Raw genomic sequence first — 27,194 nt, forward strand, 5'->3', positions numbered from 1 at the left:
AAACCATCTATACAATAGAAATAATTACCTTGTCCTTTTTTTCAAATCCCCATTCATCTATACTGGCAGGTCTCAGTTCTGCTCTCTGAGATGCTGTGCATGGTGGCTTTCACTAGGCAACACCATAAATCCAGGGGGTTGAATGTAAAAAATTACCTATCACACCTATGGGATTGATCCAAAACTCACTAAAGTCAGTGGGAGTATTTCTACTGGCTTCAATGGGCTTTAGATCAGACCATATATATTCAGGCATATTCAGAAAGCTTTTGAAGGGCCAGACACTGCACTTCCTCTACAGTTAAAATGCATACAGGGGATCAATGTTTGTAGAACAATTAAATATAGAGAGCAGCACTAAAATGAACATATATTGTAAAATGCACTTAATCTGATAACAGCCTTAAACATTTTCTGCTGGTTTGTTGAAAAAATATTGTTTCTATTTCGGGTTACTGCACAAATTACTAGAGAGACAAAAATGTCCTGATAGCATTAAGTATACTATACTCAATAAATAACAATGCAAATGGCATGCAAACAGATTCAAGTGCTTAACTGTAATTATTATGAAGATAACTCTCTACCAAGAAATAGGCTTACAGTGATATAAAGCTCTGCTCTATTGTACTTACATTGGGACCTTTTGGTCCAGGGAATCCAATGTTGCCAGGCTCGCCTCTTGCACCAGCTGGACCAGTTGGGCCAACTCTACCATCAGCGCCAGGGAAACCCTAGAAAAATCAATCATACTTTTGAATGCCTGTTTTTTAATCACTAGCCCATGGTTCAGTTTTTCTGTGATGTAAAGAAAAGAGTTACCTGTATGGGGAAGCAGCAAACATCTAATGCATATGGTTTACTTTTAAAAAGTGGAGAGCATATCTGAATATACAGTCACTCTTAGTACATGTTTTCTCCTTTCTGTGACAATGGTAATCGTACTTTTATTGTTACTTCATTTTTTGGGATTATGGGCCTGATCCAAAGCCCATGGAAAGACTCCATTGACCTCCATGGATTTTGGATCAGTCCCTTGAGCAATAAAATACATAACTGTAAAGGATACTTTGAAATAGATCTCACTGACTTTAAACATAGTTGTGCTAAAGCTCAGCAATGTGATTTCAGCTTCCTAAATATAGCTATTACTGGTGTTTTAATATATATTTGGAAAATATAGTGAAAAGAAAAGAATACTTACAACGGGGCCTTCCTTGCCAGCAGGGCCTGGGTTACCAGGTTGACCTGGAAGACCCTAAAACAGAAAGGTTTTATTGTCATGAAATTCATTCAGATCATTAAAAAAACAGAAAACAAAACAACCCCCCTAGCTTTTTCTATATACTATTTGAATAAGTTGCAGAAAATAAGTCTTTATTTCCTATTGTTTGCACCAAAAACACATTAAAGCAGAACTCAGTAATATATTCCCACACAGACTGAAAACAGTCATTTTAATTCCGTATACTGTATTTTATAACATGTGTGCCACTTGCTTAAACTCATTTAGGCCCTAATCCTGCAAACATTCACAAATTTAAAGTTAAGTATGTGCACAAGTGTTTGCAGAATTGGAGGCTAATGGTTTAAACATTGATTAGAAAGCTGATGGAGACAAATTTTAAAGAGGATGAATTAGAGAGAATAAAACCAATGCCATGAAGGCAGTGACAGACTAGGGCCAGATCCTGCTCCACTGAACTCAATGGGAGTTTTGCTACTGACTTTAATGGGATCAGGATTGAGTTCTAGATAACCTATCAACTCATGTGAATTTATGGACAAGATTTATTGTTCTTTCAGTTAACGTGAATAGGAAGATGGGCCAATGTGGCTTAGAGAACACTGCAACAGACACACAAATTTCAACTATGACCATAATTACCACATTGTATAAGTAATAATTAAGGCTAAGATTTTGTCATGTTTATTTTTAGTATAAGTCACGTACAGGTCATGGGCAATAGACAAAAATTCACGGAAGCCGTAACCTGTTTGTGACTTTTGCTGCTGCAGCTCCATAGTGTTTTCTGCCACCATGATGACTGGGAGCTGCAGGGAACCCCCTCTTCCTTCCCTCCCACATATAGGAGACTGTCATCTGTCATTGGAACCCTGAGGAGGGCCCCCTGAGGAGGCTGTCAGGGGACTCTGAAGAGGCTGTCGCCCATCACTGGAACCCTGCCAGGGCCCTGCTGGCTGCCAGCTCCAATCCCATGGCCCCAGGGGCTGAAGCAGAAAATGTCACTGAGGTCTCTGGAAGTCATGGATTCTGGATTCAGTGACATAAACGTAGCCTTAGTAATAATCAGTGGAATCACCTTTGGGATAGGGACCATCTCTTTGTTCTGTGTTTGTACAGTGCCTAGCGCAATGGAGTCCTGGTCCATGATTGGGGCCCTTAGTTGCTACCATGATAGCACTATATAATAATGCTTAATTTCATTAAATGTTTTGATATTGTTTAATCACTTTGTTAAAGAAAGCACTCATAATACCAAGAGATCTGTATAATGACAGGCTGATGGAAATTGGCCAGTTATCCTCTGTGATAATGGACAAATATATCCTCTAAGTTTTGAATAGTTTTATCCCATAAAATGAAAGTCATTTCCCTTTTTGCAATTCTCCAGCAAAGCTACTGAGTTCAGACTTACTCTTGGACCAAGGAGGCCAGGCTCACCAGGGCGACCAGAATCACCGCCAGGACCCCTAGCACCAGCGGGACCAGGAGCACCACGGCTTCCAGCAAGTCCCTACAAAAAAAAAAAAAATTATAAAAAAAATTAAAACCAAGGCAGAGACAATTAGCCATAAGTATCATCCATATATATAAATAAAGAAATCCTGCATTACACTACTTGACTAGAAGTAAATTGTACAAAAACTCACCATACCACCAGCTCTGCCATCAGATCCAGGGAGACCACGAGACCCAGGAACGCCCTACGAATAACAAACACAAAACAGATTAAGAATGGAAAAGAGATTAAGTCACATGCTAAAGCAGAGTTTGCTAAAGCTCAGAATGCAAACCAGAACTGCTGGTATCTCAGATGAGTCTGGATCTGAGCACCCTCAATTGTGGGGAAATCTGGATCCTGAGAGAGATCCAGACTTTGTGTCTTCCCAGAGCTCTAATGGATGGAATCAGAACTTTTGGTCTGAGCACCCTCAGTCTTTGGTAAAATTCAGCTCTGGATCTGGGGCGAAACTTTGGCCATGATCCTCTAATCTGATCCATGCAGGTGGGCCCTTGCACCCATGCAGAGTCTTACTGACACCTGGGAGGTTCACGTGAGTACAAGGAACTGCCCATGCAGCTCAGATTGCAATATCAGGGCCTTTCTGTCTATAGCCAACCACTAATCTTCATCTGAAACACATATGGGATTATCATTCCGTTTTCTTTCCTCTCCGGGTGAGCGCCTGATCCTATGAGGGGCTGAGTGCCTCCGAGGAAGCTGGCCTTGTTCCCCTCCAGCTGGAGGTGCCGTCTGCACCTTGTCAGAGATACTCACCAGCCTTGCAGGATCGAGCCCCTGGCTTTCAATTACATTTATGTGCATGAATGGGTTTTTAAAGGGCTAAGTGCATTTGTGGGGCTCTAAAAACAATAAATATTTAACAACAATAACTGAAACCAACCATAAACATATACTTTGAGGACAAGTATAATTTTCAGCATTAATATGTACTATGCAAAAATGGCTCAGATCACTGGATACAATATCTGTTCAACGGGCACATTCCTAGGGGGCTCGACTTAGCCGGAATAGTACGGACAGCAGCATTAATGACTCCCCATTTCTTTATTTGTATCTGTTGTTCTAGTTTTGCTGTGTCATTTCCCTTCTTATTTGCTTATGGCTGAAATGTGCAAGGAGAACCTACTCTTAGACCTGCTGGACCAGGGGAGCCGGTAGCACCAGCTTCACCAGTAGCGCCTCTCTTGCCTTCCTCACCATTTGGACCAGCGGGACCCGCTGGACCAGCAGCACCCTGTTTCAATGTGAATAGAGAAAAAGATCAGAATCTTATGCGACAGGCTACACTAAAATTAATTCACTGAAACAGGTTTCATGTGCTACCATACTCACAGGTTCACCCTTGTTACCAGATTCTCCCTTGGATCCAGCAGGTCCAGGCTCACCCTAAAGTCAAGCAAAGAGGTCACAGAATTAAACACCCTAAAAAACTACTTTCTTCCACCTGTGCAAGCTTTCTATGCAGCAAAGAACTATTTAATAATCTAACGGGAGTATCCTGCATCGTTCTATTTTGATAGACAACCAGGGGCCATTCCTGGTATGTGTCAAATGAACTTTTTTGGTTTTACAGACATGGAACATTCATAGAAAACAATATGTTAAAAGGTAATTTAAACTAACAACATCAATTGATCTAAAGCATTCAGGGCCTGCTCCTCAGTTGGCATTATACCAGCCGAGGGCCAGGCATTAAGACTGTTGTTGTATCTTTCTGCCTTACACAAGCTTGGATAGCATTAGTGTGCAAGAACTACTGAGCTTTATGGTCATCACACCCGAAGGATGTGTGACATATGAATTCTTAAGTCACAATAAGCCAAGCGGTGGCAAAATGTGGAAGTGAGCTGCTATGTGTAACTTGAAATGCCTTGGAAAGAAAAACTAAAATGTTTGCCATTAGAGATAAAATATATCCAGCAGGTTTTACAAGTGTGGATACTTTGGCCATTATAAAATAGAGAGACACTACAGACTATGCCACTTACAGCAAGTCCTCTAGCACCAGCTGTACCAGCTGGGCCAGCAGGTCCAGGAATACCACGAGGACCAGGCAAACCAGGAGCACCAGCAACGCCAGGAAGACCCTGTTAAGCAAAAAAGAAAGAAAGAACATAACAATCTCATTATCTTCTTTGTCACTTTAATTGAAACATGCTTTCTGAAGCAACTCAGCTTGAATTTAGAGATACTCACAGCTGCACCTTTAGCACCAGCAATGCCATTAGCACCAGGGTTGCCCTAATAAGGAAGACAAAAGGTATTGGTTAATATAATCTTCTGCTTACTTCCCCGAGCTCCAAGAATTCACATTTGCTGATAGCAAGGTTGAAGCTAACTTACTGCAGGGCCAACAGGGCCAGAAGCACCAGGAAGTCCAGGCTCACCTCTTGGACCAGCAGGACCACTGGGACCGACAGCACCAGCAGCTCCAATATCACCCTGTTTGAGAAAACGGTCTCAGACCTTTCAGCTACAAGCACAGTGCAGTGATAGACCACAGCACGGTGTCTCTCAGCATACACTACCCACACCACCGCAACCTGAGATTAATAATAAACGTTGGCATTTATTATTGCTGTGTGAGATGTGAAGAAACCGAGGCTACGTTTACACTATGAGCTGCAGTGTGATTCCCCAACTCGTGTACATGTACTCGATGACAGCCAGCGTGAGTCTCACTGGCACTGTAGCCATGGTAACAGGAGTAGTGGCAGTAGAGGCGTGGCTGAGCCATGCCAAAGACATAACCACTGGTGTTAGGTGGGTGGGTGTGTACTCGGCACGGCTCAGCTGTGGCTCCATTGCCTCTACCCCTGCTATTTATACTTGTGCTAGTTCAATGAGAACTAACCTGAGCAATGTATACGACCTGGGGAATCACACCCCTAGGTCACGGTGTAGACATAGCTTTTTTACCCATTTTCAGAGACACTGAGCCTTGGAAGCCTATGTAGTTCCCATGGAAGTCAGTGGCTTACATGGCAGCGGTGGGTCCCCAGCACTGCTGAAAAATCAGACTATATGTTATTACCCAAGACCATATGTTATTACAGCAGGTCAACTGCAGAGTCAGTTTGCACTACTGCAAATAATGACACAAGGTGCAGAACAACCGTGAATTGGTCTCAAAGTGCCTCCAGGCAATGGATGTCCAATTTAATTTTTGGCATCTGAACTTATAATAAGCTACTGGCAGGGTATCAATTACACCTTTTTATGGGATCTTACCTTTTTCTTTTTTTCAATGGTACATCAGAATTAGAGGCTATCTTAGCTGAGACAGAATCTTTAAAACTCAGCCCTCGGACCCATAATTGTTCTGATTACTTATGTTTTCATCAACTGACTGTACAAACTCTCTGCTATTACTGGATACACTCTGGGTAAGGTTTTCTTTGGTTTCTAAAGCTACTGCCTTCTATCAAGAATGTGGCCTGCATGTATCTTCATCTTCAATACAGTGTTTCAGTTTGCAAAGACTAAGGATCCCAGCAAATAATTCTCCATTATTCTGATCTAAATATGAATCAAGATAGATTTGTCTGCTAGGACATGTAGTCTTCATGGGAAGCACATCTGTATTAAGGAGGAGGATAGCACCAGCAAACTAATCTAGTTTATTCAAAACCAGTGTAGCCCTTGGCCTCTTGGCAAGTTGTCAAATCAGCTCCCAAATGGGGCATAACTTGACTCGCTGGTCTAAATCCTGCCATTCTTTCTCCATCAAAAAATCCCGTTTTATTTAATGGGAGTTTTAACTCAATAAGAACTTCAAGATCTGAACTACAGCAAATGGATTATCTAACCTACAGTCTGCAATGGGGACAAGTTATTTACTTGAGGGTTAAAGTAAAACTATAACTATTTTTAATTGTAGGTTCTTCATAGTAATTTTTGGAACTCAGGAAATGAGGACCCTGATTCGCCACCAATCTGCACCTTGTGTAGTTTTTCATACCTGTATAAAGTGGGTGTAAAATGCTACCATGCTGATTTGGCATGTTTCACCTCCACTTGTCAGAGGTATACATAACTGCAACAGGAGTGAAGCACTGATGAACCAGGCTCTATATCTCCATAAGTGCCTTTATCTGTTCATTTCTTAGATTCAGATTTCATCTAATCTATTATTAACTATAGAGGAAATCCTGCTCTCAGGTCCAGAGTGTGAGTCTCTTACTGGCATTTCCTTTAGTGATTATTCTGCATTCATTCTGCTCCAAGAAGTTCAGTTTACATCAATGCCAATGTGGCAATCAGTTTGAGTGCTGAATATGGAACAGATTTGTACCAGAGAGCTCACAGCTGGACTTTACAATCCTATATGCAATCGACATATTTTATGTAATCCTTTTGGGCACATGCTCCCTATGATCATTTGGGGCAAACATTCCCTGGGATTATTGAGGAAAAAATAAATTAAAATAGTCTAGCTGTGTGGAAAAGCTGCCGTATTTCAAAATGTTACTTATGTATATATGTGATAATATTTCCAAATATTAGGGTTAGGGTTTTTCCTCATTCTGACCTGTAACAATAATGTTTGGTTTGAAAGCACTTCAGTGTCAGATGTGAGCGCACATTTTGCTGTGCATAAGAATTAGATGGTACATTTCACCTTCCTCTAAAAGAAGATATTCATACCTTGGCACCAGGAGCACCTGGGAAACCTGGAGGACCAGCAGAACCAATGGGGCCCTACAAAATGAAAGAGACAAAGTGTTTAGAAAGATTACTGAAAACACAGGCACCTTAGTTGCTGAAATAAATATATGGCAAAATACAAATGTATCTATCTGATCAATTACTTATCAGTACATCTTCTGAATCTCAGAAGTGACAATTAGAAATAGGATTGATACTGAATAATATTTGCAGTGTGGATTAAGACTTTATAAATGAGCAAAGACTCCTGTCCTAGAATCAAAACACATGAGCAGGGCAGGAAAGTACAGGATGGGCAGAGGCAGCCATCTGCTAGTGCCAGGCAGGATGCCTCACAGCAAACTATCACAAAAAACAAAGGGGGAGCATGTTATTCTGGCCAGGAGCAGTGCACCAGCTACTCCTTGCTGCTGATGCTTATCAACTGTACACCCCAGTGCACGAGGCATGTGTGTTGTGTAGGGCAACTGGCCAGCTGCTTGCATGGGAGAGGGAAAGGTTCCCTCAGCTCTTTGCATTACCTTGCACTCTAGTGCCTGAAGCAACTCTCACTGAAGTCAATGTGAGTCCTTCCATTGTCTTCAATAGGTGATGGATCTGGCCATAGGGGAGCAGAGGGCAGGATTTGACCCTAAGATGTGAATGGACTGTACAATAGTTACCATGATCACCTCCAAAAGGAAACCAGGATTTGTGGGTGGATGAGGCAATAGGTGACTTCACTTCCATTGTGATGAATTGGAGACAACTTATGCTCTGTAACCATGGCAATCCCCAGTTGGCACTACTCACTGTGGGTTGCCATATTTAAACAGTTATGCAGCACTTTAGCCATTCAACTCTTTCAGTCTCTGCTTCACTGAATACAATACAGAACTGGGGTGTGGCCTAGGGGTGGCAAATTGTATTATATTTGTGACATAGACTCTCAGGATGATATTAACATAAACATCTTTATTCAACTAAAGTGGCTCTGTCTTTAAAAATGGCAAAAGCAAAGATATTTCAGCAGTAACCTGCCGTTCCACTGGCCCTGTCATATCTAGGTGCTGCTGTGAGACTTGATGCTTGGAATTATTATGGGACAAATATTCTGGCATACAGTACCTAGACACAACTAGATGAGTTAGGGATAGCACTAAATCTCTTCGTTTTTGTGGATTTATAGCCTTCATTTTATTTTGTTCTTCTTAGCGACACAAAAAAGTGTTATTTTTTCTTAAATTATTAAGGGAAAGCATAACTATGATTCACCGATTATTGGTACCATCATCATCTCATTCTGTTTCTATTGGGCTAAGACCTTCTCTCAATTACACTGGAGTAACTCATCAACAGCAACAACCCCCCTAGATCCAAATGAAGTCATGGGGTGTAACTGAGAGGAGAATTTGGTAGATTATTTCTATCCAGTGTACTATATAACTGAAGGAACCACCGTGACCCCGCTTTTCTATGATTTTTAACCCAGAAGTAATAACCACAATGGTTGTATCTGCTAACTTTAAAAAAAACCCTGTAATGTGTGCTAAAAATCCATACCAGAAGTAATATGCATGAAAAGTAGCCATTTGCTGAACTTCCATCATCTTGACGTTTGGAGTGTTTTTAATTTTGAGAGGCATGAAGAATGGAAGCAGAAAAGCACTTGTTTTTTTTTAAAAAACAAGTCTTGAGGAGGATCAGACATTAAATCACCTACACATTGAAATTTGGTTTGCTGAAGTTAGTAATTCTGCACATACAGACATCTGATTTGGATCTCACATCAGTGTAAATCCAGAGTGATTTCACTTAAGTCAGCCACTAGTTAGGATTTTACATCAGTACTAACCCACCTGAATTTGTTTCAGTGTGAAAAAACTGCCTTTGAAACAATTTAAATGGTCTGGTTTTGCCCTTGAAAAGTAAAATAAAATCCCAGCTGCCTGGTCCATTTGGTATATAAATGAGTAAATGAGAGTACAATTTGATCCTTTCAGATGTCAGGTATGTTCTACCAATGTTGATGTCTGAGAATCTCAGCAAGTGGTGACTAAAAATGACATTATACTTCATATTTTACTGACTTCCTGTTGGTTAACAATCATAAACAGAAAAGGCCACACAGATAATCCCATTGAACAATGGGAAATTCTGCATAATTCAGGAGATGGCTACAAGACTTAAAACACCACCCTTCTGCCCCAAATGACCAAAGTTGTAACTTACAGCAGGACCGGTGGGGCCAGCACTGCCATCACTTCCACGAGAACCCTACAGGAGAAAAATATGAGAATTAACTTCTGACACAGGATTAACAAATACCTACTGAAAAGGCACAGTAAATATGAGTTAAGGTAAGTAAAATATACAGATACGAAGTCACTTACAACGGGTCCAGGAGAACCTATTCTTCCTCTTTCACCAGGGAGGCCACGAGCACCCTGGAAGAATACATTTAATTAGTTATTTTGTACATGTGAGGCAAAACATTCACTGAGCAAGACATGACTTCAGTTTTGCCTCCATCACTGTATTAACATTCTTCAGAGGAATAGGTTTCAGATTTTAATTCTGATCAGGCAAAGAATGTCATTCTAGTTAAACATGCACTGTTATATTAGGATGACTGACTTTAACAAAATTGACCACAGTGATTGGCAAGCATTAGAAGAGCTAGCTGAGAAATATCTTACAGATTTAGCAATTTTCTACATTATGAACAATAGCAAATACTCACAGCTTGTCCTGGGCTACCATTTTCACCATGGGCACCAGGTTCACCCTATTAACAATAAAAAATTGTTCGTCGGTTAGGCCTACATTACATTTCTAATGGACTGTTCAGTGGCCCTACAGAGATTTTAAGGGCCTGATCTTACTCTTATTGATCTCAGTGGGAATCATATCGCTGTCCTCAGTAAGAGCATATCTGCCCCTAAAGTCCCTAACGTTACATATCTAACATGTAGAACATCCCCATACTGTGAGTAAAAGACCAGATTTGATCAATATTTTTCAGTAGGTTTTTTTTTTTTGGCCTCGCTCCCCCTCCTTTTTTTTTGCCTTAGGTCAAGATTACAAACGCTGGGTCAGCCCACTCCATCTAATGGCCAGAAGTAAGCCATTACCCCAGTGCCTGGTATCTTGAGGCCAGTGATCAGAGATATGTATGGGAGTCATCCAACTGAACACACCTTTTTCTGTCCTTTGACCACTAGATGTTGCCCTGGATGCTGTCCCATAGGTGAATATATCACTGTGCTAGAGCACTAATATTTTGTTCTATAGAAGTATTATGAAGCTACAATATGGTTTTGCAAGAACTGTTGCAATGTAATTTGAGAACAAATAAATTTTGCTGGTTGACAGTGTAACATATATTTGTATGCAGTAATACCATATGATGTGTTTGGTTTGTGACAATAAAAAGGTGTAATATAATGTATAGCAGAGCTAAAATTCCCCCAATAGTGGCTCATTTAGCCTTATGAATCAGTGTTATAATCTGCATTCTATACGTCATGGATTCATGTAAATTAGTCCCTGTGAATATATCTGTTCTCCCTTAATCATGGGTCCTCCAAAGTAATGACAAGGCCAAATTTAACCCCGGTGTAACTTCCCTTTCATCAGCATAGATACACCATTAGTGATTTTGGCTTACTCTGTTTCCAGTCATTAGTATTCATAACTCATGTGTTAATAATTGCTCTCTCATTCATTTCACAATTTTTGTCTGATTTTCACCTGCAAGTATTTAACAGAAATTTTGATAGCCTAATAGCTTGCCATTAAAGAAGTCAGCAACCAGATAGCATGCTGCATAGAGATATGAGAATTCTGTACTATAATCAGCAGCATTCATTAGTAGGCCCCCAGAAAAAAAGTGATGAAAGGAATTGTGTGAAATTTGTGTGTTGCTGATTTACTAACTGTGAAAATCAAACCTCTAGTGTGAAATAAGCAAAAGTATCCCAGCTCCCAATTGGTTGTTTCTATCAACATTGCTATGAAGGACTGAAATGAAAAGGGAGAAAAAGTATGAAGGAAAGAAAGAATGACTAGTTGGGGAACCTAATAAGTTGTTAAAAATGCCTTTGTTTATGTGATTTTCCATTTCTCTGCCACGTTTAAATTCAGTTTTGCAACACTGCTCTTTAAATCTGTTGCTAAAGTGTGGCGTTGTGAAGAAAAAAGCCCAGAAAGACCAACACAATCTGAATTAAAGCAACATCACCAATCGTCAATGTTCTAACAGAAGGCAGTACCACAATACATGGCTAAGGCAACAAAATTTTTCGGAAAGGGGAGAGATTTTCATTGTAATGGACTTAGGGTGTAGGGGAAGGAGAATCATGATTTTTTAAATACTGCTGGAAAGCTAATCCGTAGGGGCCCAATCCTGCAGCTCTTACTCAGTAGAACGACTCTCGCGAGTAACAGCTCAAGGCCCCGGGCATGATCTCTCTTGTTAAGAAATGACATGTATTTCTGTTACATGGGTCAGCTGATGTCAGAGTTATTTCATCCTGAGAAATGTTTAGGTGACAATGTAAGAGATGAATTGGAGATAATAGCATGTGTATTTTGCTGGAGGAAGTTGTAAGTGCCCTATGTTTTAAACTCCATTATTCTGATTTAGTTTTTACCTTGACACCTGGTGCACCGGCTTGTCCCCTTTGACCATCCAGACCGTTGTGTCCCTATATTGGATAAAAAATAATTATTAAAATATATCGTCTTGCCAATATTTATTCATGCCTACAAACTGTCATTCACAGGTGGAAGGTCTATCTTTCCACTATCCCTCAATGCTAATCATATGGTTGTTTTTTCTTCCATTTTGTTACATCAAGGACACATTCAAGGGTTTAACAAGACTCATTTTGCTAGTCCATACATTTACAATGTCTCTCACATTAATCTGTGACAGATTTACGGGGACTTCAATATCCTGAGATATTTTCAGGCTTGACCACATAGGTAAGAAATATGCTCACCCTAATTCCTTTAAAGCCAGGCAGACCAGGAGTTCCAGGGAAACCACGAGCACCCTTAAAGGAAACAGAGGGAGAGTGAAGGAATGTCTCTCACATTAGCAATTATAGCTAAAGGGAAAAATGATAACTTTTGCAAAATATACTCATGTATTGACCAGATTAATAAATTAGGAAAAAGATTTTAGCTATAGGCTGGGAGCCTGAACCTGTGAAATACTCAGCATTGTCAATTCCTATCCTTCACAGGGCAGGCACTTAACTATTAAGCACAATTATTAACAAGAAGCAGCCAATTGCCAAGTTCTTGTGTGGGATGCATAGGGTGTAGATCATAGCTGTTAGGACTCCAAATATGTTCTATACTAGTGTAGTCTTCTACACTAAAGGATCCATTCTCCTCTTCCTATGCAATTCCTTGCCCCCACCAAAAAAAAAAAATTAATATAAGCCCCTAAACGTTTCTGATACACAGAACCTCTAGCTCCATACAGAAGAATATAGACACAGAAGAATCCCTTAGGGTATGGAATGGCAGAGTAGTCCATCCAGGCCAGTATTACTAGTCTGATAATATGTTCCTTTTCCTAAATGTCCCCAGGTTTTATCAACTACAAGGCAATTATTTGGTTTAATATATGATAGGCAATTGCTCACCTGAGCACCAGGAACGCCCCTCTCACCAGATCTTCCAGGTTTTCCAGGGTGACCCTGAAAAGTGACAGAAAAGAAAACTAGTTGTGTAAACAAAGGCAATGGAACCACTTTTTAAAAATTGTTGGAGCTTATCTTCAGTGCATGGATGCTACATTTGCTTTAATTTCACTTTTCCTGTATTTTTGAGGCTTGAGGTCACATTTGGAAAGGTTTAATATTTGTCTGTTTTACATTATGTTGAAAAATGCAACATGATTTCTATAAAATCAATGGTTTGGGGAGTTGTGGTTCATTTTTTGGTGGGTGTTTTACACTTTTGAGTAATTGTCACCAGAACACCTAGGGGTGTCACTGAAATAAGATAAGTTTAATTTAGAGATTTTAATCATGAACATCTGACTCTAATGAAGATGAATGGTGTTTAATAACTACTTACATCTTCACCAGTCTTTCCAGGAGGACCAGCTGGACCACGGGCACCAACGGGACCCTATAAAAAAAGCACCAGGATTATGAAGTTGAACAATTGAAGTGAGACTGCTCAGTTGCTTTGATGTTCAATTTGAATTAGAGATGGGCCTGACATGGGACCCTGGTTCTGAGTCCTTCCATCCCAAGTTTTGTGGAAGCCAGCTGATTTTGTAGTTTATGGACTTTAGACTTGTGAAAGTCTAAGCCTCATGGCTCAGGCCTATCTCTGACAGGAGCAAATGGAAACAACAAATTCAAATTCCTCTGGACATGCACATATATAAAAATTTCAGAGTTAAGATCCGCTTCAAATTAACAGTAAGGGGCAAAAAAATCTACTTACTGTTTGACCAGGTTCACCAGGTTCACCAGCAGGTCCTTGGAAACCTTGAGCACCCTAGAAAAAAATAAGTTTTCTTAATATCGTCTTATAGAATAAACTATTCATATTCTGTATGCGTATACTCCTTCTCACCACCCCAATGGCTGTAATCTGAATACACTTACAGGGGGTCCACTTGTTCCAGGTGCGCCTCTGGGTCCCATTATACCCTAGAAAAAAATATATAAAAATCCTGTTAGCATAATAATAATAATACTTGGCCATTATCTAGCGCCTATCATTTGAGGAGCACAAAATATGTTACAAACATTAATTCATTAAGTCTGACAACATTCCTGAGGAGTAGGAAGGGATTACAGCTGCCATTGTGCAATAGTTGAAGCACAGGAGGTTAAAGTGATCTGTCTCAAGCACGCAGCCAGTCAAAGGCAGAGCTGGGAATAGAACCTAGGAGTCCCCTGACTCTTCTTCGCCTATTAGCTTACCACCAACTCAGCACGGTATATGTGTGATATAATGAAACTATTGAAGGCACACTGCCAATGCTGACAAGTCATTAGACTTCCTACTTTCTTTTTGGCTTGTAGGTGAGGATATAAGTGCCCTCGCACACGGTCATTCCTCCTCTTGGGTTGCCTGCACTATTCTTGTGAGCAAACAGGCAGTGTGAAAGGATAATGACACTACTATGCACATCCCCCCAGTCATAAACAAACAACAAAAAAGCCTTTGTTAAAGGAAGTTACATTTTAGGGTCTCTCGACCTTGTCAGTGGCTCTTCAAAGGAAAGGAAGAGATATTGAACAATGAAATCTGATATCATTGCAGGGCAATAAGAGAAAAAAAATCTAGATAATGAATGATTATATATGTTACTATTACTATATACTGCAAAATCCCTGTCAGTGTACCACTTTGGAAAGTGACTCTGTGTATACATTGCATATGTAATATTTTGCCAGATATAGAGAAATTATTTTCATTTAAATTCTCCATTTTGCATTTTTTGAACTTCACAAGGCAATCCATAAAGTGTTACTAGTTTATTCTGCTAAACTGATATTACGAAGCCAAATTATGCCCTTAAAGAGGATTGTTAATAGACTAACATGCAATCTGTTAACAATGGTTTTATATATTACAAAGCAAACACAGAAACAAATAAATAAGACACCCCAAAACTCATCTATCTAAACTTCCAACATACAAATTCATATTTTATAGGATCTAGAGTGCTTTATGTCATAACTGAAATAATTAAGTATTAACCTTATAATAATCTAAAATACGAATCTGGGAACATTTTTAGATATTCTGAGAGCAGGATGAAAAAATATATAACAGCGTTTCAGTACATCAGATTATGCAAAATTAGGGTCTCTTAAAAATGTGGACAGTCCTCATTAAAACTAATGAAAGCAACATATGCCTATTGAAAGAAGGACATTTCCCTATGGGATCGAGAGAAATCTTAGTGGGTGATGAGACTGCACAAACTGTATTTTACAATACGTGATATGTTTACCAAAAGATGTAATGATTTGGAGTAGAATTCCTGCCATGTTGACTCCCTGAACAAGGCCTGTGGACTACTTGTCTCGCTTAAACCCTCAAAATAGGGTCTAAGTAGGACTGGAGTGATGCATGGGCCTTGCACTGGCTCTTTGCATGAAGGTGAATTACACACCCATTTTTTCCCTATTTTTTCTGTGGCATTTAGAAATAAAGATACAATATTTCCTACAAGCAGATTTTGCTAAAATTCAAGATCTAAGATTTCTCACTATGAAATCACACAAGTTTTGGATATGATTAAGGAGTCCATTCTTCTTGCCATGTGGGTGCATTATTCCCATTCATGCTAACAGAATTTACTCATGCAGTACCTGTAGATATAGTGGTTTCCATTAAAAATTCATCATTTACCCATAGTTACCTTTTCATGGAGACCATAGTTATTTACTCACATGATTGGTTATATACTGGTATATATATTGGTATGTGGGGGAGGTAGGAGTACAGTAAACACGGGCATAGCTCAGATTCATTTTGAATATGTATAAATTCCATTCTGTCCAATCTTTCAGTGCTTCTGCACTCAAAACTCCCATTGAAGATAAGGAAAGCTTTGAATGTAGATTGATTTTCACTGCGCTACATTTTTATTTAGAGCTGTCACAGGAGAAAAAAAAGTATTAAACAATAAGGGGGCATAGGCTCATCTTTGTCCATGTAGCCCCAATAGTGTTGCTGGTATGGGGGATGATATACTCTATTTGTTCACTCTTTGTGGAAAATTCTTTTGTTAGCCCTTTGCAACAGTGACAGCCACAGGGCGAATGAATCCTCATGTACATTTTCTCTCTTCCTCCCAGGGACAGAGACAGCCTCCATCTAGATGTTCAGCTGTAAATTGTTTTATCCCTCCCCAGAGTTATCACTGAAGCATTATGAGACACCCTGCTATTTGTTTCTCTATACGCTGTCAAAGTACATTTTTATGATCTATTAATAGAGTTCATATATAGCTGAGAAATCTGAACAATAGTGATACGTATTGGTTATGGAGGGAATGAGTGTAATTAATGCTATGACACGCAGGTGTGTCAACATCTTTTTATGAAAGTTTCATATCTAAGCTGTTTTCAGGAATGGAAACACTAATCAATCAGCCCCAATACTGAACAGTTTAGCTGAACAAGTTGGGGACAAATTCTACACTGAATTACAACCATACACCCACTAGTAACTTCAATGGGGGTTGCACAGCTGTAAAATAGGGCAGAATTCAACTCACTGATTATATTTTAGGTACATTGACAACATTGATATTGTGTGTAGTCACTGTTCCTGGAGACAGAGACAAGTTCTACCTTAATTTACACCTCTGACTACAATAGAGTTACACAGATTTAACTGAAGGCAGAATTTAGCCCATATCCTGCTATCCACATACACATACAACATGATCCAAATGGAGAAGCAAATATACTTCTAAAATATCCATTTCTACAGATTTAGCAGTAGTAGGTAGATAAGGCTCTCCCTCAGGATAGGCTTTGCCTATATGTTTTTTATCAAATACAATTTGAACTTTACTCAATTCACTCTGTATTGTGAGAGCTATTTTATATGTCTGTTTTGCCTAATTACTCTTAGATGTGATAAGCATTGGAAGAAGATGACTCAAAATGGAATCCAGGGACCAAATTATGCCCTTATTAAACCTGTGCAATCCCAATGAAGTCAACGGAGTCATACAGTCGTGGGGGTAGAACTTGCTCCCACAAGTTTCTCATATCAATGATGCTGAGATGAATTAGCTGAGGTAGCTCTTACCAGGTCTATCTTGGTATGACTGAGATTAATTTCACTGTCAACTTTCTTCATTCTCAAAACACAATTTTCTTATGTCTCATTATGGGGAAAAGGATAGTGAATAAAATGAAACTATTACCTAAGATCAGACCATGAGCTTCCCTGACAAAATAAGGGTCAGATTCTCAGTTGGTCTATAACGGCACAGCTCCACTGATGTCAAAGGAACTACACAGAGATACATCAGCAGAGGGTCTAGCTCTAAGAATGCACTGCAAACATTTTCAATGGTCCCACATCAAAAGGGCAGCAAAACCTTTACACTGACTCAGACTATGATATGATCACCACATCCATTTTAAACTATGTTGTCAGTTATGATGCAGGTAAGATATGTAGTAAGGATCCAAATGAAACATTTAATAAACATGATGTAAGCTGTCGAATGAAGGAGAATGTTGCCTACCATGGGTCCTTGGCCGTAATCAGCTGCTTTAGATGGATCATACTGAGCAGCGAAGTTCTGTAGGAGAGAAAATGTTTGAAATTCATATTATACATAAGAACTTCATTAATACTATCAGTCTTTTAGATCTATTTTATATGCTCAGATCACCTGATTTTTGTTATATTTGCTGGATAATGGTTTATTTTAACTTCCTTAAAATCTATAATAATGGCAACATTTATTGAGTCCATCTGTGTTTATTCAAAAAATTAAATTTTCCTTAGTAATAGTTATGCCATTTCACATAACTCTCTCAGCAACATTTGTTCAACAGTAGCTGAGAGAGACTAATAATATGAGTTGAAAATTCAGAACATAAAACTTATGCCCATTTAGAAGAGGTAAATATTCTTAAATCACCTAAATCATCTTGGACAAGTCTCAATTTGAGATGCTATGTACATTTATCATTGCACCAACCAGCTGGACTTAATGCTCCACCCCTTTGAATCTGCAAGTGAGCTAGGGCTCTGCAGCTTTTCAGAAGATCTGAAGTGCCCCTACATTCTCAAGAAGACTATAGTGGACTTCATGAGTTTCCAGATTTTTATAGAAGGAGATGTTTTCCTTACTGAAATTTTTAGAGAGAAAATGCTCTGTCCAACTCTTAAACCAAGATGAAATAGAAAATATTCCTTTCATGCATTGGGTTCCTTTTAAATTCCCATTATTTTAATGTAATATTTAAAATTTTAACTTAATATTTTAAAATAAAATTTTAACTTAATATTTTTTAGCAGTTTTATGTCTGCTAAAAGGGAAAAAACAAACAAACCCATTTCTTTTCCCAGTGAAGATGAAAGTGGGTTAATCTCCCTGGGGCCCCAGGGTTTTATAGTGCCTGCCCACTAACACGTCATCTCTAAGACCTTATGCCTCTTATGAACTTAATGTAGGGTACTCAAAAGGTTAAACCGGCATAACAAGGCCTTCTGAGAAGAAGCGAAGCACACATTGTTTCTGCAAAAAGGGTAGAGGAGACACAATCCATTTAAGCTCTGAGACACTGATATTGTTCATACTGAAAAATTCAGAGGGAAGAAAGATATAGTTTATTAGCTAGTGAGAAGGAAAGAAGCTAGGACATACTCTCCAATATTCCCATATATGCAACTTCAACACTGACTGTTAACTTCTAAAAAGTTAGCACAGTCTGAACTTCCATTGCCATGTTGTTTCACCATAACAGTACATTTACTACATTTTTATTTTATTTATATATAAATTATTATATTATATTATTTCTACACTTGGTTTCAATACTAACTTCCCCTCATGTGAAGCCAACAGCAAAAAGTGCTGTCTTGTTTGCCCATGTGCTTAATCAGTATGGATTTCATTTAAGTTAATTCCTGAATAACAAAAATATGTCATGGGTGCACAGATCTGAGATGCTCAGACAAGAAAAAAAATAGCATTAGGGAATCGAGGAGTTAATTCTCCTCTTCATGCATGTGCTAAGTACCCTACTGACATTTATATGGGTCCCAAATTCATCATGGGAAATATACCCCTCGAAGAACATTTCAGTGAAATGGAATTAAGAATCCCATCCCATTCCAAGTCCAACAGAATGTTTTCTCCTATTCTAAAGTGAAATGCCTTTATTTTCTGATAGATGTATATTTAATCAACAGATGCTACAATGCATGGATGATCAGTTTCAGTAATTAAAATTTGGATGTCTTACTCCGCCAAGACCTGGAGGACCAGGGAGGCCTGGTGGCCCTGGTGGACCATCTTCACCATCTCTGCCTGGTATACCTGGTAGACCCTAGAGTCAAAAAGATGAAAATGAAGTGAATGTTAGGAGTAGTTGAAGAAGATTCTGAACTTGTGAAATCAGAGGTAAGAAAGAAGCTAGGACATACTCTCCAACATTCCCATATATGCAACTTCAACACTGACTGTTAACTTCTAAAAAGTTAGCACAGTCTGAACTTCCATTGCCATATTGTTTCACCATAAGAGTACGTTTACTATGTTTTAGAGCATCAGAGGCTCTTTGGAGCTTTTATTAGATCCATGCTCTCAAAAATGGCTGTTAAATTGGGATGTTCAATTTTGAAGTACTGTCAAATTTTGTACCTGCAATTTGCATACACAGGGCCCGATTCTGCCATACTTATTCACACTAAGTAGCACTAAGGGGATATTCAAAGTGAGTATGGGCAGCTGACACTGGCATAGTTATTTTTGTGCCCAAATGTCACAAATTAAGTCTTCTGCAGGTACAAATAACTGGGCATGCAACAACTGTGGGCACAAATGAGCGGGTGTACAAAACGGCCCCTGAAAACTGGGGGGAAGTCAGCTGAGGCTTCCTGGGCAGAACCCTCCACTGGTGTAAATCAGCATAGCTTCATTACACTCAATGCAATGAGACCAATTTACATGAGCAGTGGATCTGGCCCAATATAGTTACAAATCTGATGACAGAAGCAAAACAGAGTGCTGTAAAGATTTTCTGTTCTGTCCCTCTACCACAATTGACGATACTCTTCATTTGCTATAATTGCTTGAAACTGCATATGCACAACCAACTTGTGAGCCAAATCTATCCTCAGTTACACCCATGCAGCCCCGCTACTTTGTGCCTTCAGTTACAGGTGTGATTGAGGACAGCATTTAGTTTACTCTGTATTTTGGGCCCAAACTGTTCTCCAAATGAAATCTGTGGTAAAACTCCCATTGACTTCAGCTGGAGCAAGACTGGGACCACTGTACACACACTACTATATATTATTACAATACGGAAAATAATTCTTAAATGGATTTAGATAGAAGTAAATAGTGTAAAGCAAATATACAGCCACAAGTATATGTATTCTTCTTAATGGTTTACAGTGTGGGTGTTAAAGCTTGTAAGTGATCATTACACAAAATATGCACCATATCATGGCATTTCCATGATATAAAATGATGCAAAACCACAGCCATCACTACTGCACCTTGTGAAGATAAAAAATATGCCTCCCAAAAAAACTGCTGCGTGACACCAAAGCAAGCCAGAAAAAGAAAATGGATGTAAATAATAGGAGTATGTGAAAGTTGTAATTAGATATGTAACTATCTTCACTTACAGTTACATAAACAAAATCCATGAATGAATACCTCCTTCTCATTGACCAGTAGAATATACACAAGATACATTTGCCTACAAAAGTTTTTTCACCACGTATATTTGATTTACGATAAGTGAAAGCTTCTCAGGGCAGGCTTTGTCTATTCTGCTTAGTGTTTTGCATAGTTTTATCTTTACCCAATGCTTTGAACCAGCTCTGAATCTGCACCTTTCCGCGTCAGCTTTTCTTTTCCACTTTCATGTCACCGGCCTCCACTGTGTACAGTTGGAAATTATTCTTCAGACTATTGACCAAAGGTACTAGGCCAAGTTCTGAACTCACACCTGGGCAGCCCCAGCACCTTAACCAGGCTGCACAAATGTCACTTGGGGCAGAATCTGGTCTGCCATGTAATTTACCTTTTATAAAAGTGCGTACACAAAACTCTCACAAGTGAATTTATTTCATTACTTGTGCTTTAATGTAGTTGGTTCTTTCCTATTGGTCCTCCAAAGACAATTGTTCTAACATAAATAGTTGAACAACAATCATGGTTCCTTACCCTTTCTCCTGGTGGCCCTCTGTCTCCTCTGGGACCCTGCAGAAAGAAAAAGAAAACAATGTAATTTGCCATGCAGTCCTCCAGCAAAATATATGAACACATAAACAAATTGCATTGTTTAGAATAATCAATTTGTGAAAGTGTGACAAAACTACTATATTATATATGCCACTTATAGTTACTTTGATAGATATAACTGATCTTTTCCCTATAACTTATTAAGAAGGAGGAGTAGGCTATAACAATATTTTAGTTAGATAAGCACAGAATAGTCTGTGGAAACACATCCATGTAAAGTTTATTTTTGTTTTACTCCACACTGAATAATTAGCACTAATATGTTATTTATTTCTAAAAATAACATGTATTTTCTCCATCATTATAGACCTGAATAGGTGTCACTGTTGTGTAAAATGTGTATTTGTCATCAATTGCTTTCTGAAATGTTCTCAAGAATATAACTTAGTTCTCTGTGTTCACAATTCTTCTCTCAGGTAAACCAGTGTAAATCCAGAATCTATGTTTACACTAGTGTAAATATAGCCCAACAGCTGTTTTCTTCTTTTTACTGTCTAATAATTTAAGTGCTAAATTGGTCAAGTGTCTGAAAGATAGGTTAAATATGTTTCTTTTCAACCTATATCCAACAAAATGTTAGTTTGTCTGTGAAAATTTCATCAAAATTCTTAAACAAACAATAATAAATAATAATAACAATGCTTACCCTCCGCCCTGCAGTTGCCTAAAAAGGAATGAATTATAACAAAACTGAAATTAATAACAGTTCTATCGCAAACCCTATTAAATTACTATAATATACAAACACAGAGATTCAGCCTCTTAAATCAAGTTCTATATTTTGTAATTGCTCAAAAATCTGTACTTGTGAAATTGCTCTAAAATCTAGGAGAAATTATGTATATTGTACACATTATGTTAGATTATTAATGCATACAGCTATCTGTTAAAAACTTACATGTACAATTGGCTAGTTTATATTTACCACAGCATGCAAACAAGGTATAAATAAAAGCACACCTGAATTCATTCATAATCCTTTTGATTAAACAACGTTTATAGAGATACTTAAGCTTTAAAGTATAATAATCTCCAACCCAAGGGCCATGTATAATATCCAAATGTCACAGCTATGTTATTTCCTCTTTATATTATTTTCACCTACGAAGGCAGTCTCTTAAAAAAGCCCTGCCCATTTGGAAATTGGGGTGGGCACATTTCTAGACAGTCCCTATAGCACTTAATGATTGCTAGCTTTTCCATGATCATCTTGGGAATTAAGGTAAGTGAATGCCAATTCTGAAGAAAAAAGGTGCCTAGCTTGTTAGTTAAGGGTGAATATTGTATATTGAATGAAATTATACTGACCTCATTTGCTGGAAAAAGAAGGAAAAAGAAGAAAAAATAGATTGTAGGTTACAATAGCTTTAAAAAGCTTAAATTTCAATGCTTGTAAAATACCCCAACATTTAATTAAGATTATTAAAATGTTAGTTTACAGTAGTAATTACTGAGATTTTATGTGGAGAAACAGATTGACTAAGGAAATTAAATACAGAACTACATTTTATATTGTAAGACTTGGATGTACTATGTGGACCTGATCCTGCAGCGCTTTCTCAGGAAAATCTCCCATCAAAATAACAACTGGGCCTAGGGATGGAGGGAGAGGGGGGGGAACGGGGAGGAGGGAAGGGGGAGGAGAAGGAGAGGAGAGTGCGCGCGCGAGAGACATAGAGACAGACAGGGGGACAAATCCAGCAACACTGATGCATGTAAAGATCTTGATTGAAAGGAATAATTTTCCATTTTCTTGTAAATGGCTCCAAGCTCATTTTTGTGAAGTTGGGGGAGGGGCCTACTTCAACTCATCAATATTTCTGATATGAGAATTCTAAACACAATGACTACAGATACATTGTATAGGAAAGTAATTAGATTAGCCATCAAATGATAAATAACTTTCTTTATGGACACTTTTGTTATTTAATACTACATAACAAATTGTTCAAGGGTGCTTTTTAGTGCTTTGAATCTCCCAAATGAAAAATCTATAAAATTATGTTTTTCTCATTTTATTTAATTTTTGCAGACTGCAAGCAATTTAGTCAAAACATGTCTATTCTGGCTCAAAATTGAGCAAGATAATCTGTACTTTCCACTATATTTCGACCACACTGAATTGATATGTTTAAAACTTGAGTGTGCGTCTTTTAAATTTTCAGTTTGGCAATTTATTATGATCAAGACCAATGCCAGTGGTTGGTACAGTTTAACAGAAAGATGACTGGCATAATCCAATATACAGAATATTGATTTGTAAAACATATTATTAAAACATCAGTTTGGTGTGCTCCCAAATACCAAACTGAATTCTAGTTATCTAAACTAGCAGTTTAATATAAAAATGTAAAACTTTGGGTGTTAAATGATAATTATTTCAGGTTAAATTCTCTCCTTATTATCCTTTTGGAAAAGGTCATATGTTCTTAAGTTTAGGGTTGACTGACATGATGGAATTCCCCCATGAATCCCCTTCATTTTTGGAAGGTCTCTGTCTCTTAGAATGTTACTGGAATTGCAAAATGTGTTACTATTTCTTCTTACCACCAGAGGGAGAAAAATGTCTATGTTTAGCCTCAGCCAGGGAGTTGTGAGGGTCAAATTGATAATAAGTAGATAGTGGAAGAGAGGAAGCCAGTATGGTCGTAAAGATATTACAGTGATAACTTTTTACTTCTTTAGGTCCTTTCCTGTGCTCTGGACAATCAGTTATTCAACACTGGTCACCATCGTAAAGTCATTGCTGACTTAATGCTCTTGACAGATCAACCATCTATCAGAAAGGATGTCATTGAGTAAAAGCATCATCTGTAGAACGAACAGAGTTTGCTTGTGTGTAACATATTGGATATTTATGGGGAAATTTATGGGAATATTGTGTTCAAAAGCTTACTTATGGCATCCATGTGCCATTTGAAGGAATACAGCTGGCACAGATGTATTTAGCCAGTTAGATCATTTGTCTAGAGATGCTTCCACATGGGCTCTACACGCAGCTCATTTTTATAGAAAGTCATGTAAAGGAACAAGTGTTCGACGTGCAAATGAATTTCAAATGTTGCATTAAAGCAAAGGGACTCTTGAATTTCTCATTCAGTTAAGAGGCAAGACTTGTTGAGACCTCTAAAGTCTGGTTTTAAAGTTTACCAGAAGGGGGCACTATTCCTGAGTTAAGTGAGCGTGCGAGAGAAGAGCTCAGCGTCTCCATAAGGCAATACTCGGCATATTACTTCACTTTTTACACACTAGCTCAAGAAACATTATTTTTTCACAGTCAGATTTTTTTCCTAACAAGTGTTTTCTTTCTTTCTCCAAAGGTACGATTTTAAATTTTCTAGAAAACAACCAGCCAACCCCCGAGAGATCTGAACTTTAATAACGTCTCCTTTTGAGGCTGGATCTAATAAACTGAGACACTCTCCATTCTTTTCCAGAGTAAATCCATCCCGACTCCACAGACTTTGAGACGGGGTCCCCTGCACTACTCGTTTCCTCCCTCCAGAGGGCGCCACTTGGGCAGAAGCCAGCAGCAGCCGCCCAGACAAAGCTGTACAACGCCCTAACGTTACTGTTCTTGCAAGGAGAGGGTAAGCTGTTGCTTTCCAACCCCTCCCCCTCACGGACCTTTTAAAAAGTTAGTCTGAAGTGCTACACAAGTATAATTTTAGTGCAGCTAGGAGGATTGCTCTGCCTCCTATAAATATCCCTCTGCTAGGAGTTGAAACATCTGCTCACAAATGAAGACTTTCCATTCGCCTTTGGAAAACACCATCTTCTTTAAGGAGAAAGAGGGAGCGTGGGGATTCTTTGGCCTCCTGCCATCCTCAGACAGAAAAAGAGCGGGGTGTTTTTTGGTGGGTTTTTTTTTTTTAAGTGAAAATCCGAACTGGGCGGACACTCTGCACTGGCTCAGTGGCAATGACATTAGATGCAGGCTGTATAGCTCCACACTGACAGACCCCCCCCCCCCGCTCCTCACCCTCAAAGGACAAGAAGTCTAGGGAGAGTGGGGAGTCTAAGGACACCCCTTCCCCCCCCAAAAGAGACCTCCCCACACCGCAAACAAGCCGAAAGCACTTACATTGACATGTTGCTAGGTATGAAGTTACTGCGAGCAGCAACAAAATCCGTGTATCCACAAAGCTGAGCATGTCTAGTTGCTAGACATGCAGACTCCTTGTGTTGCAGAGCCCCTGGTCGGTGGTCAGATATTACCTATGGGACGCAGGCATACAGTCGTGGCGAGTAACTCCAAACTTAGCAGAAACCTGCTGCCCGGGATGCTAAAATAATAAAGCCCCGCTCGGCCGTATTTATACGGCAGGAGGTTCCCTGGGCTGGCGGGTCCCCGAACGCCTCGCAGCCAATGGCGGAGCAGCAGCCCTGGGGGCCCTGCGAGGCTCCCAGGCCGTCACGTGCTCCTTATCTCCGACCTGCCCCGGCAGCTCTGGCGGCAGCTGGGGAGGCCGGAGCGAGGGCGGGGCAGAGGGCTGGAGGGGGTGCGCGTGAGGGGTGGGGGTGGGGGGGGGCAAATTGGTTCCATTCTTCGTGAGGACGTGGCCACTTTGAGGCTTTAAAAAGGAAAATCTGACTCGCTGTCTGGTTTGGCTTCCCCGTTGGGGGTGGGAGGTCCGGGAGGGGGGCGGCTGGGAGCTGCCAGCCTGCTCGGGAGCTTTCGAGCTGCCGCCGGGAAGCTGCTTTCAAAGCAGGAGCTGTCCAGGTCCTGCGATACCTCGCGCCCTGCCCGGCTCAAGGTGGGTGGGGAAGGAGGAAGCAGCGAGGGCGACTGGGGAACGCTGGATCGGGCTGGAGCCTGGTGTGGGTTTGCTCCCTAGGCTCCCACACTGTAGCAGCACAAGCCAAACCCTCCTACCGACCCCATCAGATCCAGATCCCCATGCGTCCCCGCACTACTGCACATCAGACCCCTGATCCGACGCCTGAAGCCAGCCCCCCCCCCCCATCAATAAAGCACCGGGGTAGGTGCCCTGCTTCCCGCTGTCTGGCACAGGCTGGCAACCAGTCCCAGCAGCACCTCGCCTGCATCTGTTCAAAGCAGAATTCATTTCCAGATGAGCCTGCTTCTGTCCCAGGCGGGAACGCCAGCCAGGACTCGGGCTTCCAGTGTGTTCTCCTCCCTTGTTTTTTGCAGCGGGTCCGGTAACGGGTCCTGCCGCATTCCCACCCCGCTGACAATCTCTGTGCCACCCTCAGGCCCCCGGAGAGCACGGAGAGGAGTGGGAGTTTGCGTGGGTGCACAGTTGTCTGAGTGGTTAGCAAAGAAGAAACACAGTCTGAGCAATGGTCCGAGCGGTTCGTTAGCAGCGCCTAGCCAGCAAAAGGCAGCTCTTAACGTCTTCCGGAGCGAGCTACATCGATGTTAACGATATTAACAGAGTATCTATCTATCTATCTATCTATCTATCTATCTATCTATCTATCTATCTATCTATCTATCTATCTATCTATCGTGCTCCATCGTTCCTGTCTGTGCTACCTGGCTCCCCCCCCCTCGCCCCATGTGCCCCCTTTCATCTGGGACAGAAATCCAACTGATCAAAGATGTCACATATTTACGACCCGTTTCAATTAAGCGCCCTGAGCCTGGGTCCCGGACATGCCTGCTCCCTCACCGCCTAGTCCCCCCCGTTCCTTTCCACCCCTGCCAGCTTCAGGGCTCTGGCTGGCTCCCAGGGCAAGACACAAGCAGGGCGCGGGACGCTAGGAGATGCGCTTTCCCCAGTGCCAGTCTCCTACAGTGCCAGATT

At 40.1% G+C, this 27,194-nt stretch overlaps 1 protein-coding gene across 1 annotated transcript in view; it reads right to left on the reverse strand.

The window, feature by feature from the left end:
• COL1A2 (collagen type I alpha 2 chain) overlaps nucleotides 1-22,095 on the reverse strand; it is a 46,543-nt gene extending 24,448 nt beyond the window's left edge. The window contains exons 1-23 of the mRNA XM_084619652.1: nucleotides 22,070-22,095; nucleotides 21,346-21,381; nucleotides 19,409-19,492; nucleotides 17,677-17,733; nucleotides 14,057-14,101; nucleotides 13,893-13,946; nucleotides 13,515-13,568; nucleotides 13,079-13,132; nucleotides 12,425-12,478; nucleotides 12,074-12,127; nucleotides 10,162-10,206; nucleotides 9,812-9,865; nucleotides 9,651-9,695; nucleotides 7,419-7,472; nucleotides 5,115-5,213; nucleotides 4,968-5,012; nucleotides 4,760-4,858; nucleotides 4,104-4,157; nucleotides 3,898-4,005; nucleotides 2,896-2,949; nucleotides 2,661-2,759; nucleotides 1,205-1,258; nucleotides 636-734 (exon numbers count right to left, since the gene is read on the reverse strand). Of these exons, the coding sequence (XP_084475778.1) occupies nucleotides 636-734; nucleotides 1,205-1,258; nucleotides 2,661-2,759; nucleotides 2,896-2,949; nucleotides 3,898-4,005; nucleotides 4,104-4,157; nucleotides 4,760-4,858; nucleotides 4,968-5,012; nucleotides 5,115-5,213; nucleotides 7,419-7,472; nucleotides 9,651-9,695; nucleotides 9,812-9,865; nucleotides 10,162-10,206; nucleotides 12,074-12,127; nucleotides 12,425-12,478; nucleotides 13,079-13,132; nucleotides 13,515-13,568; nucleotides 13,893-13,946; nucleotides 14,057-14,101; nucleotides 17,677-17,679 (1,227 nt within the window). The 5' untranslated portion in view covers nucleotides 17,680-17,733; nucleotides 19,409-19,492; nucleotides 21,346-21,381; nucleotides 22,070-22,095. The remainder of the gene's footprint in view (nucleotides 1-635; nucleotides 735-1,204; nucleotides 1,259-2,660; nucleotides 2,760-2,895; nucleotides 2,950-3,897; nucleotides 4,006-4,103; nucleotides 4,158-4,759; nucleotides 4,859-4,967; nucleotides 5,013-5,114; nucleotides 5,214-7,418; nucleotides 7,473-9,650; nucleotides 9,696-9,811; nucleotides 9,866-10,161; nucleotides 10,207-12,073; nucleotides 12,128-12,424; nucleotides 12,479-13,078; nucleotides 13,133-13,514; nucleotides 13,569-13,892; nucleotides 13,947-14,056; nucleotides 14,102-17,676; nucleotides 17,734-19,408; nucleotides 19,493-21,345; nucleotides 21,382-22,069) is intronic.
• Nucleotides 22,096-27,194: the final 5,099 nt, after the last annotated feature.

This window comes from Lepidochelys olivacea (assembly GCF_965140295.1).
Source record: "Lepidochelys olivacea isolate rLepOli2 genome assembly, chromosome: 2".
Classification (NCBI taxonomy): Eukaryota; Metazoa; Chordata; order Testudines; family Cheloniidae; genus Lepidochelys; species Lepidochelys olivacea.